The sequence below is a fragment of the Tursiops truncatus genome, chromosome 16 (assembly GCF_011762595.2).
Source record: "Tursiops truncatus isolate mTurTru1 chromosome 16, mTurTru1.mat.Y, whole genome shotgun sequence".
Taxonomy (NCBI): domain Eukaryota; kingdom Metazoa; phylum Chordata; class Mammalia; order Artiodactyla; family Delphinidae; genus Tursiops; species Tursiops truncatus.
The window spans coordinates 75,459,741-75,478,706 of record NC_047049.1 but is presented as its reverse complement, the minus strand read 5'-3'; the positions used below and the strand labels follow the sequence as shown (position 1 = coordinate 75,478,706).

Genomic DNA, 18,966 nt, shown 5'->3' with positions numbered 1-18,966 from the left:
CTGAAACTCCACACCCATGAAATAACGTGCCTTTTCCAACCTCCCCCAGCCCCTGGTCATCACCATTTTACTCTTTGTTTCTATGAATTTGACTGCTTTAGATACCTCATATAAACGAAATCGTACAGTATTTGTCTTTTTGTGACTGACTTATCTCATGTAGCTTAATGTCCTCAGAGTTCATATGTGTTGTGACATATGTCAGAATTCCCTTCCTTTTTAAGGCTGAATGATATTCCAGTGTGTGTGTATATACACCACATTTTGTTTATCCATTCATCCAATGATGGACATTTAGGGTGATTCCACCTCTTGGCTATTGTGAATCATGCTGTTAAGAACTTGGGTGTGCAAATATCTTTTCACAACCCTACTTTCAATTCTTTTGGATATATACCCAGAACTGGGATGCCTGGTACTTCAGTATTTAAATTTTTTTTAAATAAATTTATTTATTTTATTTATTTATTTTTTTGGCTGCATCGGGTCTTCGTTGCTGCGTGTGAGCTTTTCTCTAGTTGTGGTGAGCGGGGGCCACTCTTTGGTTCGGTGCGCAGACTTCTCACTGCGGTGGCTTCTCTTGTTGCGGAGCACAGGCTCTAGGCACACGGGCTTCAGTAGTTGTGACTCGGGGGCTCTAGGGCGCAGACTCAGTAGTTGTGGTGCACGGACTTAGTTGCTCCACGGCATGTAGGATCTTCCCGGACCAGGGCTCAAACCCATGTCCCCTGCATTGGCAGGTGGGTTCTTAACCACTGCGCCACCAGGGAAGCCCTATATTTAAATTTTTGAGGAAAAAAATTTATATTGTATTCCATAGCAGTTGTACCATTTTACAATCCCATCAGCACTGCACGAGGGTTCCAATTTCTCCAAGTCCTTGTCAACCCTTGTTACTTTCTGGTTATTTGATAGTAGCCATCCTAATGGGTGTGAAGTGATATCACATTGTAGTTTTGATTTCCATTTCCCTGATGATTAGTGATGTTGAGCATCTTTTCATATGCTTATTGGTCATTTGCATAACATGTTTGGAGAAATGTCTATTCAAGTTCTTGGCCCATTTGTTGATTGGGTCATTTGCATTTTTGTTGCTGAGTTGTAGGAATTCTTTGTATATTCTAGATATTAACCTTATCAGATATATGATTTGTGTTTTCTCCCAAGAGTTAGTTTTTAAGATGTTTATATTTACGTTACTGGTTGAACCTTAGAGTATTCTCTCTAAATAGTACTTTTTAATGGATAAGGAGGTAGATTGTTTTAGCATCCTTTCTTACACTGAATATGAAACTCTCAACCTCAACACTATTGCCGCTCTGGGTTAGATAATTATTTATTGTAAGAGTCTGCCTTGTGCATTGTAAGATGGTTAGCAGGATCCCTCCACCAGTAGTGGCACCCCTCCCCCACCAAGTTGTGACAACCAAAAATATCTCCAGATATTGCCAGATGTCCTCTTGGGAGCTAATCATCCTGGCTGACAACCACTCCACTAAGTTAATTATATGTTTGTGTTTGAGATAGGCAGAACATTTTAATGTTGCTTATTCCTAGTCCTCTACTACATTCCAGATTTTTGCTCAGAAGGACAAAGCCAGATTACAGCACCAGCCACTCTGCAAGACTCACAGAAGACGTCCTGGCAGATGAGAGGGACGACTATGATTACTTGATGCAAACGTCCACGGTATGAGGTTGCAGCTTTTGTCATTTATCTCGATTTGTCAGTGAGCATGCTTTGCATTTCAAATCGTTAACATTGATTCGTACTATTTAGCAAGCTTACTTTTAAAATAATTATTCACTTATATCTTGGGGACTGAGAAGTTGAAAGATGTATGTGTATTCTAATGGATATTATGCAATAAGAGAGCTATTTTAGGAAAAATAATCCTTAATGGCACCCTCAGTCCTGGTTTTGTTATCCTCTTTCTTGACAGCATTTTATTTGCCACTTAAGTTTTCCAAGTACATTTTGCAGTTTCTTTTGTCTCAGTGATATGTCTGCAAGATCATTTATCATACTTGGTTAGAGGTCAAGGTGTGCTGTCTGCCATTTTGAATTTTTAAAGCACTTCTCATAAAACGCCAAATGGAAAAAATATATAGCTGTGTCCCTTTTAGAATGTCCCCATATTTGAACTTGACTTTCAGATCTGAACTATTTCAGAGTGATTTTAAGGGTTCCAAATATTTTGTTAGTGATAGCATATTCAAGGTATAAAACAGGTAGAAAAGCTGTAGCGTAGATTATTGTTCTCGTGTCCGCTTGAAGAATTCAAAGCCTACCTGTGTAATGGATTGATGATTTTATCACATAAACATACTATATATGTACTCCCCCATCCATTCATACTTGGAAGTATAAAAGGCTTCAGATCATCTTTTGCTCAGATAGTCTTTTCTCTTTTTCCCATTATTTCTGAAATAATTCAGGATCTCTGTTTTAAGACTTTTCCTTCGCCACATCAGTCCTTTGTGCCTATAACATTTTGCTTAGGCCAAAGGATTTTTTTTTTAGTATTGAATATACTATTATTTTCTTTTTTATTGAAGTATAGTTGATTAACAATGTTGTGTTAGTTTCAGGTGTACAGCAAAGTGATTCAGTTATACATTTGTGTATATTGGGTTGGCCAGAAAGTTTGTTCGGGTTTTTCCATAAGATGTTACGGAAAAACCCAAATGAACTTTTTGGCCAAGCCAATATTGTTTTCAGATTCTTTTCCATTATATCCATTACAAGATATTGAATATAGTTCCCTATACTGTGCTATACAGTAGGACCTTCTCATTTATCCTTTCTACATATACCAGTTTGGATCTGCTAATTCCAAACTCTCAGTCCATCCCTCTCCCACCCCACTCCCCTTGGCAATCCCCAGTCTGTTTTCTATGTCCGTGATTCTGTTTCCGTTCCATAGATAGGTTCATTTGTGTCATATTTCAGATTCCACACATAAGTGATATCATATGGTGTTTGTCTTTCTCTTTCTGACTTATTGCATTTAGTATGATAATCTCTAGTTGCATCCATGTTGCTGCAAATATGCCAAACGATTTTAAACAAAGACATATCTTCTTAGACATTGCAAGTCAAAGTTTTGTTTCTTTTTACTTCACCAATACTTGGTGTTGCTGTCTCGACAGTACTATTACTCAGTGAGAATCTTTCCTGGACAAGAACCTGCCAACGTCTGGGTGGGCTGGATCACATCCGATTTCCAACAGTATGATACAGGCTTTGACCTGGACAGAGTTCGTACAGTGACTGTGACTCTAGGAGATGAAAAAGGAAAGGTGCACGAAAGGTTGGTTTTCCTCGATTTCTTACATGAATGACATTTGATAAACATGTTGATAAACCTAGGCATTTTTTTTTCTCTTGGATTTTATGTCCAAGATAATATTCTGTTTCTAGGAACAGTGTAATCAGACCGTTAATGTCCATGTCCTTTTTGTGACTCATACAAGCCGGTAAGGAATCTGAATATATTACAAGTGCAAAATCTTATAAAGTAAGAGCAGTGCATCTTTTGGGGGTAATAATCATATATTCCTTCAGGTGACATCGCACACGACTGATGACTTGGGTTACCGTGACTTAGCCATTGTTTGAGGATGAGAGACAGGTGACTGTGAGGCATTTAGCCTGTGGTCTGATCTGTACCATGGGAGCTGGTTAGGAGGTGGGGAGAAAAAGGTGAAGACAGTGTGGGCTAGTGGTTTAGACCAGGTGGACGCATTTGAACTCAGACTGAGGAGCCGTGGGTTCTTTCCTCAGCTTTGCCATTGACTCGCTGTGTGGCTTTGGGTAAGTCGGTTACAGTTTCTGTGCCATCCTTTTTCATTTATAAAACAAACCAAACTCAAACCATACCTTCAAAAAAGTGAAGAAGGCTATCTTCCTTGCAGATAATACAAGAGAAGATCTGGTCATTTGCATCTACTTTGTGTGCCCGTGCATCCTCTCTGATCTGCTGTGATGGGTCTCATAGAAAGAGCCCCCCCATAACGTTGCTTTTCTTTTATACCTGCACCATGATTTTTGGTGACCGGAAGCTCCCTCCCCTGCCTTCAGGTTGTAACACTTGAACCGCAGTGAACTTAGCACTTGAGACAGTGAGCCTAGCAAAAATTCTCCAATGAAGAGTGCTTTACGTCAGTATGGGGGGGGGCCCCAAACCACCTGTTTCCAGGAATATTCTGAGGGATATATTTGATTTTCAGAGATGGGGACAGTGAAAGGAGATAATATAGGGATATAATATCTGATTGATGGTTTTGGTGTAGGAAATACAGGCTAGGGAAGGTTGTTGAATCTTACATAAATAGAGCATAGAAACACAGCCAACTTTTGATTATTCAGAAACTGACTTTATCTCCGCCTTCTTGCTGTTTTCCTCCTACTTGCCTGTGTTTGCCCTTTTTGCCAGCCTCATTCATACATGCACTGCACAGTAGTAGAGAAAGGGAAGGAGGTGAAACTCAAATCACTTAAGTTTGCTACTATCTCTGGTAAAGGTTTTGTTGAGGGTGAAACTCAGATGGGGTTTGTTGTTAATATCACAGATCTTGTGCACTTCCCAGCTAAGTCTGTCTCTCATAGCAGATCACCAGGAATTGTCCAGAAAGGGGCTTAATTTTAGCCAAATTTTATATCTATCGAATCACTGACAGCTCATGTAGAATTGGCCTAAAGACTTTGATAGTGTTCAGAAACAGGTGCTTCTCATCTCAGAACAAGTGGTTTAAAAAAAAAAAAAAACCCATGAGATTTGTGACCACCTACAGGGGTGGGATAGGGAGGGTGGGAGGGAGACGTAAGAGGGAGGAGATACAGGGTTGTATGTATATGTATAGCTGATTCACTTTGTTATAAAACAGAAACTAACACACCATTGTAAAGCAATTATACTCCAATAAAGATGTTTAAAAAAAACCCATGAGAATGAAAATTACCAATTTGGATGATTATTACATAGTTAAACTTTTTGTGTGTGTATGTGTGTTAGTTTCTGCTTTATCATAGTTAAACTTTTTTGAACCTCAGGAAAAGGTCCAGTTTGGTTTGAGTTTTTGGAGGGAAGGTGCAGGTCAGTTCTCATCCTTGGTTCCAACTGGTTGACCCATCTTCATTAGGTGTGAAATTGAGAGATTGGAAGACCTGACTCAGAATGTCCACTGAAGTCAATGGAGTTTTGCTCAGAATCACAGAATCAGGCCCACTGTACACCTGTCCCATTTCAGCATGAGCTTGTTGCTTGCACAGCATAACTTAGGTTTAGTTTGCCAGACGTCCATGCTTTCCACGCTACCTGTGCTTGTTCAAAGATAAACATGTTTTTTTGCAATTCAGCATCAAACGCAGCAACTGCTATATGGTGTGTGCGGGTGAGAGCCTGAGCCCCGGGCAAGGACGCAACAACAACGGCCTGGAGATTGGCTGCGTGGTGGACACCGCCAGTGGGCTGCTCACCTTCACGGCCAACGGCAAGGAGCTGAGCACGTACTATCAGGTATGTGGTCAGGGATGGCCTTGCGCTTCCAGGGAGGAAACCTTTATCCCCGTTAGAGTGGAGAACACATTTTGTAAATTATAGTAAATTATAAGCTAGAAGGAAATGAAACACAAATGAGTCAATTCTGTATTTTTACTTCTGTTTGAGTAATAACAGTGCCACAAGCCCTTCAGAGTAAACAGTACATTCCTCCAAAAATGTTCACATAGTCCTGAAATGAAATATTCCAAATAATTATTGAAAGAGAATATCTGCATGAGAGGAAGAAAAAGTCTTTCTCTGTAAAGTGTTTCTTAGGTGTTAGGAAGAAAATGTATTTTTTTGTGTGTTCCTTCCTTTACTAATATTATTCAATTCATTTGATTATTAAAGGTGGAACCAAGTACAAAATTATTTCCTGCAGTTTTTGCGCAAGCTACAAGTCCCAACGTTTTTCAGTTTGAGTTGGGAAGAATAAAGGTAAGAAAGACTCATTCCTGGTATTATATTTGGGTTGTTCTTTGTTAGGAAATAGCATTTACTTCTTCTTCAATTAATTCCATACTTTATTAGTACTGATATTAATCACATAAATCATTCTTTAAAAGTTTCCGTATTTGAAAATTCTGTAATCTCGTTAAGGTCACTAGGGTAACATAAATAATTGGAAAGGGTTTTCTTTGGTTATCATGAGTATATTATTCAATAAAACTAGGCTTGTACAGAACACAAATGCCAAATTACATACAGCTCAGTAATCACTGAACTCACAGGTAAGCTAGTGAACGGGCTTGAAGAGCTGAAAGTATGCTACATTGTGGTATATGCAAGAGTGACAGGTATTGAGTACTCTGGGAACATAAATGAAAGGACAACTAAGTAGGATGGGGTGGATCAGGTAAAGCTGAAAGAGGAGATGACATTTAGGTTGATTGTTAACTGTTGAATGACAAATCTCAGGGTACATTTGCTAGGAGAGGGCATTCTGGACAGAGGGTGAGAGAAAGTGAAAATACATAGGCATGAAAGTGCTGAAGGTTAAGGAATTCAGTGTGACTGTAACAAAGGATGCTTCTGGGATGTGGCTAGAGATGAATATGGATGGAAGGTAGTCCAAGTTGAAAAGGCCTTAAATGCCATAGTAAGAAGTGTACACCTATTCCCTAGGCAGTGGTGCCTTACTGGAAATTTGAAGCAGGGGATTGAGTATAATCAAACCTGTTTTGGGAAAATATGTTGGTAGTAATGTGGAGAAATATCTGCCCTCAAAAGAATGAGAGCAGGTAGTGATAATTATCTATCAACAATCCCTTACTGTCCACACGGGAGAAGACGATGAGATTCATGGAAGTTATCGTAAAGAGAGAGTGAAACGTAAGAAGGTGTTTTAGGGGAGAGATTAACAGAATTTGTCAATGAATTGGATTAATAGGATTTGTTGAAATTGGATTTGGTGCTCAAGGAGAATGAAGAATCAAAGATTAATTTCTTTTTTCTTACTTTTTTTGGGGGTGGACAGTATAGTTGATTTACAATGTCCTGTTAGTTTCAGGTGTACAGCATGGTGATTCAGTTATGTGTGTGTGTGTGTGTGTGTGTGTGTGTGTGTGTGTGTACTCCTTCAGATTCTCTTCCCTTATAGGATATTACAGAATATTGGGTATAGTTCCCTGTGCTATACAGTAGGTCATTGTTGGTTATCTATTTTATGTATAGTAGTGTGTATATGTTAATCTGAAAAGGATTAATTTGAATAATTTTCGTTTGGCCAGCCGAGGGATACTAATACAACAACAAGCAGAAGAGCCTGTTGAAATTCAGGAAAAGGAATTGAATTGAATTGGAATTCGCAATTGTAAACGATGAGATGCTGGGCACCCCTCAGGGTGAATTTGGTAGACAGTTTTACCATGCTGGCTCAGCGACCTTGGACATATTTCTTAAACCATGTGAGCTCAGTTTCTGTAAAACGAGATTCCAGCTGCCACAGAAGAGCCAATACAATATGGACTAAAGGAATCTGTGGTTTTTGTTAAGTAGGAGGGCTTTAGTGACCTTTCCAGAAAAATTTCAGTAAAATGATGGAAGAAGCCGTAGTATTTTGTTCAAGATCATTCAATTCATATTATTATTTGAGATTGAACGTGAGGGAAAGGAGGCAGCAGGTTTGGATGACTGAACAGGGAGATCAGCTTGGTGGTTTCTGACCACCTAGAGGGGTGGGATAGGGAGGGTGGGAGGGAGGGAGGCGCAAGAGGGAAGAGATATGGGGACATATGTATATGTATAACTGATTCACTTTGTTATAACGCAGAAACTAACACACCATTGTAAGGCAATTATACCCCAATAAAGATGTTAAAAAAAAAAAAGTTGAAATTTGACAGAAAAGTGGTAGTTTCTCAGAACCCAGACTCTGCTATTGGTCTATTTGACATTTATGTTTCGTGTTTCATAGATATTGCAAATTGTATTATGTCCGAAACTGGACTGCTGACCATCACTCCCCCCTCCTCCTGACTTACCTGATCGAGTCTTCCTGATCTGTCAGTTAATAACTCAGACCCCAAACCTTGGAGTCATCCTTGGCTTCCCTCCTTTACATTCCGCATCCCAGTTCCACCCCCCGGCAAATCCTCCACCTTCTGTCCTCTCCCACCACCCCTCCTGCTGATCTGCCCTCCATCACCATCATTTCCCATCTGTATTTTTCGCCACTAGCCTCTAATTCATCCTCACCCTTCTGTTTATCATAGAACAATCCGAGTGACTGTCGTTATTTTAAAATAAAAATCAGACCATTTCACTCACGTCACTGCTCGAAACCCTAGAAACCCTGTTTCCCTGAGAGTAAAAATAAGAGGTCTGATGATGGTTCTCAAGTTCTAAACCAGCTGACCTCCTCTAACCCCTCTGACTTCACCTCCTCCTGATGTCCCCTCCTTCACTCCACTGCAGCCCACCATGGCCGCCAGCTCTTCCTCAGACTTGCCAGGCAAACTCCCTCCTTGGGTTCTTTGCATTCACAGTACCCTCTGCATGGAAATTTCTTCCCCTGCATATCCACATGGTTCTTCTCTTTGGATCGTTCTGTAAATGTCATCTTCTCAGTGACACCATTCTGACCACCCTGTTTATTATTACTGTCCTGCATTCTGATTCCCCCATCCTGTTTTTTTTTTTCCTCTCCATGACCTCTTTTCTAATAACTATTTAATTACTGATTTTGTTTATTTTATGTCTGATGAAAAAGAAATGGAAGCTGTATGAGGGTAGGGATTTTGTCTGTTTAGTTTCACTGATACATTCTCAGTGCCTGATACAAGTGCCTGGGTTTTTTGTCCCCATTAGCAAAAGAGAATAGGAAAGTAGCTTGAGGATGAGCAAGTCTAAATAATGCAGTAGAGAAGGTTCTAGAGGAGAGGAAGAAACCGAAGGTAATGCGGAAAGATGAGGTCATTGTTTTATTGGCCCAGAAGAGGCAGGCAGGGGTGGTATCATGATCATAAATGAATGAATAAACTTTGGCAAAGTAGAGACTTTTCTTTCCCTGAGGCCAGACTGCAGGAATTGGAATGGTTGAAGATACATATTAGAGGTGGAGGAAGGTGGAGGAGAAAGAAATTGTGTTTCTTGTTTAACAGTCAGGTTTATCTGTTGAGCTGTCTCTGGTCTATTGCTGGTGACTCAAACCTGAGAAACCTGATGATGAGTGAGGGTGTGAGTAGTTTAAGGATGGATGAAGTGGGTGACAAAGGACAGACAATAAGAGAGGGAGAAAGCCAAGTGGATGTGACCAGTCTTTCGGGATGTTTGGATGAAGGCAGCTAAAGACATGCCCAGCGTCCCTGAGGACCCAGCTTGGTAAAGGAATAGGAAAGATACATGGTTATACTCTCTTGCTCTCGCATTCTCAGTGTGCCATTGAGTATATGGGAAGGAAACATCCCCAAATTTTCTCCACTTGTCCTTTCAGAAACAGCTCAACCCAATTTCTATTAGTTTTTGTATTGACTCTGCTCAACACGTATCGTATCTGTCATTATCTCTTTCCTGTACAGAACTCTAGTCGTCACTTTATTGATCCCCCAGGAGTGTCATCCATTCATTCTTTTTCTGCTTCCCCATCTCCTAGAATGTGATGCCTCTCTCAGCGGGATTATTCAAGAGCGAGCACAAAAACCCCGTGCCGCAGTGTCCCCCTCGTCTCCATGTGCAGTTCCTCTCACATGTCCTCTGGAGCAGAATGCCCAACCAGTTCTTGAAGGTAGACGTGTCTCGAATAAGTGAACGCCAAGGCTGGCTGGTGCAGTGTGTGGAACCTCTGCAGTTCATGTCTCTCCATATCCCAGAGGAGAACAGGTCAGGCCTGAGCATCCTTCACTGTCTGATGGGGACCCAGCAAATTAGATGCCTACCCCAGGGTTCAGGGGTGGTGCTGGGGAAACAAAATGGGGTTTAAAAAATACTGATTTCTTGGGGCCATGCAGACGTTATTTTGTACATCCCAAGTTTAAGTCTATGTCTCAACTCCTTGGTTACGGAAACAGAATTATTATAAGTGAAGAGGTGATTTGATAGTGTATGATTTCTTTCCTCATTCTTGTTTTGCTTATGAGAATAACAGTAAGTAAAAGTTCAGGCAAGTACAGCTGCCATCTGACTTAAGGCAGCTGAGTAAGAGAGTATCACAGAACTGTAAGACAGTAAAGAGGGAGTCAGAAAAATCACTTAGTTCAGTCCTTTGTTTGACAGATGGGAAAAACTGAGACCAAGAGATGTCAGTGAAAGAGCATTGTGAAGATACCTTGAGGGCTTTGGAAACAAGTTCACACGCATTCTAGACAGTCATAGTAATAAAATAAAGTACACTTAGTGTTCAGAGGTGGCTTTGTTTATGATTTTCAGTTTTTCCATGTGACAGCCAATTAAATTGCAGAGATTTCATTTTAGCAGCCTCATTCTCAGTAAGTTTGGGACCAAGATTTCCCTCCCAAAATATCATTAAAAAGTTAAGTCACAAACTGAGTGAAAACATTTCATGAAAACAATGCAAAGACACACATATTTGTTATTTTTCTTATATTTTAAAACTCTACTCTTAAAAAGCTGTAGGAGCTATGTTCATTTTTATATATTTAGACATGCTTGGCACTTTTATTTCTTTTTAATACTTTTAAAATTTAACCTGTGTTTCGGAAAACAATGGTCAGTTCCTCAACAAGTTAAATACAGAGTTACCGTAAGAGCCTTCAATTCCACTCCTAGGTATATACCCAAGGGAAATGAAAACATGTCCACACGAAAACCTGTACACGAATTTCAGAGCAGCATTATTCACAGTAGCCAAAAAGTGGGAACAACCCAAATGCCCACCAACTAATTCGTGGATAAATAAAGTGTGGTGAATCCGTACTGTAAATCTATTTGGCAATACAAAGGAATGAAGTACTTATATGTGCTACAAAATGGATGAAGCTTTAAAACATTATACTGAGTTTTTAACTAGTTATACTACTACCACATGTTATAGGATTCCATTTACAGGAAAAGTCCGTAATAGGCAAATCTTTAGGGAGAGAAAGTAGAATAATGTGTACTTAGGGGAGGCAAGGGCAGTGGACCTGAGGAATGGCTGCCACTGGGTACTACTGGGTTTCTTTTGGGGTGAGGAAAATGTTCTAAGCTTAGGTCAAGGTTATGGTTGCCCAGTTCCATTAATATACTAAAGCCATTGAATTATTTATTTTAAGTAGGTAAATTGTATAGTATGTAAATGATATCTCAATAAAGCTGTTTTCAAACAGAAGAAATCCAAAGAAAAATTAATCTGGCCAGGTGAATTTTTTTTAATCCATTAAGTATTTGTATATTTTTAGGTGGAATAATTAGAGAGATACAGCATTCATAATGTACTCTTTAGAGGATTCAATTTAATTTCATACTTTTTATTTTATGTGAGAAACGTTTTATTGGAATTTTGCAGCTAATGTTTTACAAAAATTACTCTGCAACCAAAAGAAACATCACATTTGGGAACGAATTTTTCTTTATAAGGGAAAATATTCTCTCTCTATTAAGCAGAGAGTTTTAAGGTTGTGATTTAATATGTTGGCACGTTATGGAAACCCAACATACACTCCTGCCATCGTAATGTATCATTTATGTTAATTACCTGTGATAAATTATATGCAAATGAATGGATAATTTAAATTCTTACTATAGGCTGTAAAGAATTTGAGTCAATTTCCCAAAATATATGAAATGCAAATTTGTAAAAAAAAGTGTCATTGGAATCAGGTTGCAGAGAAGGTAAGGATAGGAAAATAGCAAAGCCAGGACTGGTCCACAGTCATTCACATCACACCCTGATATGCCTGCACATTGGTTTCACACTTCGTAGAAGCCAAAGAAAAATCTGATGAGTTTCAAAATTCAGATTCCAAAATGGAAATGCCGACTAGTATTCAAGTAGAATCTGTTCCTCATGCCCCAAGAATATGACAGTTAACTAATATTTTAAAAATTGAGGGCTTCCCTGGTGGCGCAGTGGTTGAGAGTCCGCCTGCCGATGCAGGGGACACAGGTTCATGCCCTGGTCTGGGAAGATCCCACATGCCGCGGAGCGGCTGGGCCGGTGAGCCATGGCCAATGAGCCTGCGCGTCCGGAGCCTGTGCTCCGCAACGGGAGAGGCTACAACAGTGAGAGGCCCGCGTACCGCAAAAAAAAAAAAAAAAAAAAAAATTGAATGGTAGTAGATGTATGTCAGTCCTCTGTTTCTTTCATGAGATATCTCACTCATGGTTCATAATTTAATTCACTTATTTTTGGGGTTGTTTCCCTCTTTAACTAGGCAGTAAGCTGCCTTAGGGCAGGAATCTTGTCTGTATTGTTCACCATCATTTCACCGGTGCACAGTGATCAATACATAATAGGTACTCTGTAATATTTGATGAATTAAAGAATGATATTGAGTCATGAAGGAAATTTCTCCCCTGGAGACTTTTAAAGACTATAATGAGTCGTATTAGTCAGATTTTACTGTAATGGCAGCCCCCGAATTTCGGTGGCTTGCAAAGAAACCTGTATTTCTTGCTCATGTTACAGGAGATTGTGGGTCCCCTGCAGCCCTGCTCCAGGCTGGGGGGATGGTCTGCAGATGTGGTTCATGTACCTTCTTGCCCCCCTGATGGGGCAGCCCTGATCTGGGACGTATAGCTTCCACGGTCAAGGGTAGATATGAAGGAGGGCTAACAGACCTCTTAAGAGTTTTCTTTTCCCTTGTGGCAGATGTTCTATCCAGTTACATTTTATTGACCAAGGCAAGTCAGGTATAGGCAAGCCCAAAGTAACTAGGGTCGATAAGATGACTCCATCTGCAGGGAAGAAGGGGGAAGGAGAATATTTACTGACAACAGTGCAATTTACAGCACGTGCTAAAGATGTGCTAGATGATATATTTGGCGTTGTGCTTATAACAGATGAAACAGTGAGTTATTTCTTTTGCTCTCCTCCAGTTAAAGCCATTGTTCATTAATGTATGAATATTGCTACAATGGGTTGGTGTGGAAAGACAGACTAAATTAGTTGTGGTATATCTTTTGGTTTGTCTTGACCTAAGTCAGGTTATGAGAAGTAGACTACAACTCCTTCCGATTTCTCCCATTCATTCATTCATTCATTCCTTCCACAAACATGTATTAGTGCCCACTGTGTTCCTGGCACTGGATAGAAAATAGTGAGCAAAACAGACATGACCCTTACCTTAAAAGACTGGTCTGGTAGGGAGGAGGGGTGCTTTATAGGAAAGAACATGGCATCATAAAATGAATCATGGGGGGTGAATTGGGAGTGGCAGCAGCAACGTAGATTGTAGAGTTCTTATATATTGTTTCTAGAAACTGACATTTTGAGATTGATCAGACGGTAGACTGAATTGCGTTCTTCAGTAAGGACCTAGAGTACAGATATTTTGTGTTGCTACAGTAAACGGGTTTATATATTTTGGCCATTAGGCAGGCTGAGGGATGGGTAACAGTCTTCTTGGGAGATTGAAGAGCCCAGTTAAGATATGGGAATCCTCCACTGCACCTTGAGGTGGCGGGGGCTTACTCAATTATACCTTTCCAAGAACTAGGTGCTAGCAACTGGGCCCAGCAGATGTGTGGTTTCCTGGAAGTCTAGGTGATACACAGGGTGGGTAATTATTTGCTAGGCATTTTATAATGCATGAATCTTCCGACTCTGAGAGTCAGAAGGTGGAGTCTGGAATCAGTCTGCACCATCAAGCCACAGTGGGTTTTAGCAGAATGTCTGTGACCTGAAAAGCACAGGTGCAATGGATAGGTGGTGTGGACAGGATGGCAGGGTATCTAAGGGTAGTGACAAAGCTTAACAATAAATGATCACAGATAATTATTCAGTACCCATCGTGTGCTAGGCTAGGTGCTGGATGAATGCTAAGAACCACAGTATATAATAGCCCCTGTCCTGATGAGCTTATATTACCGTCTCACCAAGGATACATTGCAAGATGAATGAGTGGTTCCCTTGATTATCAATATATCAAGTTTCTACCTTTAATACTATAGTGTTGCCCATGAACAATCTATGTAATTTAAAGAGTTTAGAAAAATTAGCGCATCTAAAGGAATTATGTGCTCTTAAAATAGGTTTTCTTTTAAAAGGAATGACTTGACTTTAGGTATATTCTGGACAGACGCTTAAGGTTTAATTGCGTTGAAAGGTCATGATGTGTGGTAGAAGCAAAATGATCTGATATAAACTCAGATTCCCAACAGAAACTTTGCTGAGTGAAAATGTGCCTAATAGTGTTTGTTTCATGAGTGGCACATACCTGGTGGAAACAGGGTGGCATTGGCCTATGTTTGGGTCCGTGAGGGACGTGTAAGTAGGTAAATTATGTCAAAGGAATTATCCCTCTGTTTACCTACTGACTGGTTATACTCAGAGCTGATCCTAAAGCCGGAGACAAAGCAACATAGCCTAAGGCTAAGTCTTCTGGCTTCTTGAAGCAGGTTAGCCAAATTGGAAAAGGAGATTCAGGATTTTTCGAAGAGTGCTCAAATTCTGAAAGGAGGGGAGTCCCCGGGGTCAGCTTGAGACCCAAATATCTAAAAGAGATGTTCAGAATCCTGAGATGATGAAGAATGAAGACAGCTCCAAGCACTAGTGACTGGAAGTTTTCAACATCAAATTCTATCTGGAAGAAAACTTAAAAACATCTAGAGCTGATGTTTTTAAATCTATGCTATCATCAAACATGTCGCAGAAAACTAATTTAAAAAATAGTGTCTGTTTCCATAACTTGTGACATCAACGACGTATGCAGATTTCTCCTCTGATGGAGAATCGTTTTCAGTGTCCATGTTTAACTTCTCTTGTCCCCAGATCTGTGGACATCCTGGAACTGACCGAGCAGGAAGAACTGCTGAAGTTCCACTACCACACTCTCCGGCTCTACTCGGCCGTCTGCGCGCTTGGGAATCACCGGGTGGCCCACGCCTTGTGCAGCCACGTGGACGAACCGCAGCTGCTCTACGCCATCGAGAACAAGTACATGCCCGGCTTGCTGCGCGCCGGCTACTACGACCTGCTGATTGACATCCACCTCAGCTCCTACGCCACCGCCAGGCTCATGATGAACAATGAGTTCATCGTCCCCATGACGGAGGAGACAAAGAGCATCACCCTCTTCCCCGATGAGAACAAAAAGCACGGCCTCCCGGGCATTGGCCTCAGCACCTCCCTCAGGCCGCGGATGCAGTTTTCCTCCCCGAGTTTCGTCAGCATTAACAACGAGGGTTACCAGTACAGCCCTGAGTTCCCGCTGGACATCCTGAAGGCCAAGACCATACAGATGCTGACGGAGGCCGTGAAAGAGGGCAGCCTTCATGCCCGGGACCCCGTTGGGGGGACCACGGAGTTCCTCTTCGTCCCTCTCATCAAGTTGTTCTATACCCTGCTCATCATGGGCATCTTCCACAACGAGGACTTGAAACACATCTTGCAGTTGATTGAGCCCAGCGTGTTCAAGGAAGCTGCCGGTCCCGAGGAAGAGGGAGAGTCGCCAGAGAAGGAGCCCTGCGCGGAAGACTCCAAGCTGGAAGGAGCCGCTGAGGAAGAAAACAAAGGCGGTAAGAGGTCCAAGGAAGGCCTGCTCCAAATGAAACTGCCCGAGCCAGTTAAATTGCAGGTAATCAGAGAAAAAGATTGCAGTGAATTTCGCAACCTATTAACACTGACCTTTGTCTCTTTTTCTGTGTGTGTGTGTGTGTGTGTGTGTGTGTGTGTGTGTGTGTGTGTGTGTGTGTGTGTGTGTGTGTGTATTTGTATTCCTGGGTAAAGATAGTTCTTCATAAAATTAACCAACTTCCTGTTACGCCTGGGGACATGCCCATCTAGTTTTCTTGCATTTGGAATGAAGTTCATGTATTTTCCAATTGAGTCAGTTGGCATATTTTTTTGTATTTTTGTCAAGGTGGTTTCCTTGGTCAAGTACGTGTCCGCCCGTCATACACGTCTGTGTGTGGCATGTCGCTATTTCTCTGTGTGTATGGGTGGCTGTGCATAATTGTGCATGTGCGTGTGTGTATGTCTGTCTGAAAGGAGCATAGGAGATGGGTTTTTGTCCTGCCAGTGTTACCGAGTCCAAGCTCATATCGCTCGCCGCACTGTCCAGTAGATCGAGAAACGAGGTATTGGGGCAAGGAATAGTGACTTTATTCAGAAAGCCAGCAGACCGAGAAGATGGGGGACTGGTGTCCCAAAGAACCATCTTGCCTGGGCTGGGATGCTGGTTTCTTTGATAGAGCAAAGAGGGAGAGGTGTGGAAGTAAAGTTAAAACAAACAAACAAACAAAAAAAGGGCAAGAAGTTATTGCAGATATTTCTTGGTTCTGGCCAGATTCAGGAGGGGATATCTTAATTTCTTCTTCCTGCAGCCATTCACAGGGGGCCTGGTCGATGTTTCCTGTGAGTTTAAACAAAGGTATTTTAGCTTAATATTCAGGCATGGGAGGCAGGGTCCCTGGAGACGGACCATTATGTATACTTTAAGCAACATCCCTTTAGTGATCAACTTGTAGCAAAAGCAATAGAATATAAAGGTTAAAGTAAAGGAAACGAATCCAATATGGAGTCAAATTTGTTCTTCCCTGTTACGCTTCTTCTCCCTCTTATTCATTCGCAGCTTCCTTGCGTCTCCTTGTTTCCGTGGATGCGTTTCACTGACATTTTGTTGGAATGCCTGAAATGCAAGGCTTTCACTGCCTGTTCCCAACCCCACCTCTACCCTTCCAACCGTAGGACGCTTGCTCACCAGTAGGTGCGTCCATTCTCACACGCAAGAGTTTACTTCCTGCCTGTGTTTCTAGAGAATTAAAGACCCTGCCTGTCTTTGTGCTCATCCAGGTGTCCCAAGGACCCTTTCCTAACAACTCTTTCGTTCATTAGCATCAGTTTGTTGCTTGCATCCTTGACACCCTTCTTTTGCTCTTCCTTCCTTCGTCAGCCCTGATCGAGGTCTTCCTCTGAGCCAGGCACTGGGTGCTGGCTGAAGGAAGCTCACTGTCTCTGGGGGAAATATACACTTCTTTATATGTATTTCTGTTAGAATATCTTATTGTTCATCGCATTAAATGCTCAGAAGGAAAAGAATGGATTTCTAGAAGAAAGAAAATTTCAACTGGAATACTGTGAGTAGGGTGAGGGAAGGCCTTTCTGAAAGGGTGACTTTTTAGCTGGGGTCAGGTATTGAGTAGCGGGAGCTCAGGACTTGTGAAGAGGGAGGGGAAGAGTGTTCTAGAAGCTTTTCACGTGGAGCATGGAACATGACAAAGGCTCTGACTCGGGAAGAGACCAGACCAGCGTCTGCGGGGAAGGAGGGTGAGATAGTAGGCAGAAGGCAGTTCATACGGAGTCTTGCTGTTTGCTAAAACCAGCCATACGGTGGATTTGAATTTTATTCTAATTACAATTAAAACCTCTGAAGACTTTTAGCAGGATAATTTTATTCTGAACATCTCAGTAGAGCTCTCTGTGAGGGGAGTAAGAGAGGGTGGTCATCCAGAGGCCACTTAGTAGCACGCTGTCATGCTGGTTCAGACCCGCGGGGGACAGTGCTTACACTGGGGTGGAACAAAGCCAAAGTGGATGGAGAGAGGCACATAGACGCTAGGGCTGTCTCAGACAGAAATGGCCATGTTGTGGATGGTGATAGACAGGGTTTTAAAGTCCTCTTTAACACTGCTGTGTATTTATATCACAATTGGTATAAAGTGTATTTAAATGTTTCCCTGAACTTGGGCAGAACATTCTCTGGAAGGCATGTTTCTACTGATGCGCCGTATCAGTTAAAAACCCTTTGGGCTTCTGGTAAAAGAATACCCAGCTGACCATTTAATGAATAAGCAATAAAACCACTTAGTTAAAGTCTGGAGGTAGACAGTTCTAGAATGAATGTAGTAGCTCAGTGGTGCCATCAGGAACCCAGACCTTACTATCTTCCTGCAGTCCTCAGTTTATGGTTTTTATCCTAAAGTGTGTCACCTCCTTCTTCCTCCAGTGATCATGTCATTAGCCAGTTTTTGAAAAGAGGATATTCTAGCCTGTTAGGAATGGTGAAAAATCTTTCCCAGACGACCCCTTGCAAACTTCTCTTCGTGACCTCATTTGCCTCTAGCTGCAGACGAGGCTGGGACAGTAAGTGCTCATCAGAGGGACATCAGAGGGTATTTGCCATTTGGTCTTAGACGAATTACGTTTCATCTCCTGGGACCGAGCACATTGCTGTCTACATAAAATCAGCATTCTGTTAATAAAGGAAAAGAGTTGACAACTAAGCATGTCTGCCACAAATTTTGATTTGATATACATTAACTAAGTTGCAGAAATTAAATTTGGTGTCTTTTTAATCGTCTCTTTAGATGTGCCTGCTACTTCAGTACCTCTGTGACTGCCAGGTCAGGCACCGGATAGAAGCCATTGTGGCCTTTTCAGATGACTTTGTAGCCAAGCTCCAAGACAATCAACGATTCCGCTATAACGAAGTTATGCAAGCCTTAAACATGTCGGCTGCACTCACAGCCAGGAAAACCAAGGAATTCAGGTCACCGCCTCAAGAGCAGGTATAAGAATGAACTGAAAGGTCTTCCTTTTACTTTGGGTTTTAGTTCATTCAGGTTCCACACATTGCAAAATGATACCGGAAGTTGCGAGCGTATTTTTCTCCTGTTCTCTTTAAACTGGCTACGTTCGTTTAGTCAGTATTCATAGGTCTCACCAAAATTGCCTCTTTATTTGGTCTCACCAAAATTATCTAATTATCTGTTAGTTCAAACAGATGAGAGACTTATTAAAAGGTATCAGGTGTATTACGGACTCTGTGGAAACCACTGTGCCGGATTCTGAGGTTCTTCAAATGGGAATAATATCCAAGCA

General features: G+C 41.4%; 1 protein-coding gene across 1 annotated transcript in view; it reads left to right on the top strand.

The window, feature by feature from the left end:
- The window catches only part of RYR2 (ryanodine receptor 2), a 510,050-nt gene that overhangs the window by 273,816 nt on the left and 217,268 nt on the right, over positions 1-18,966 (top strand). The window contains exons 32-38 of the mRNA XM_073793696.1: positions 1,576-1,690; positions 3,154-3,314; positions 5,363-5,522; positions 5,898-5,984; positions 9,640-9,866; positions 14,917-15,721; positions 18,453-18,653. Of these exons, the coding sequence (XP_073649797.1) occupies positions 1,576-1,690; positions 3,154-3,314; positions 5,363-5,522; positions 5,898-5,984; positions 9,640-9,866; positions 14,917-15,721; positions 18,453-18,653 (1,756 nt within the window). The remainder of the gene's footprint in view (positions 1-1,575; positions 1,691-3,153; positions 3,315-5,362; positions 5,523-5,897; positions 5,985-9,639; positions 9,867-14,916; positions 15,722-18,452; positions 18,654-18,966) is intronic.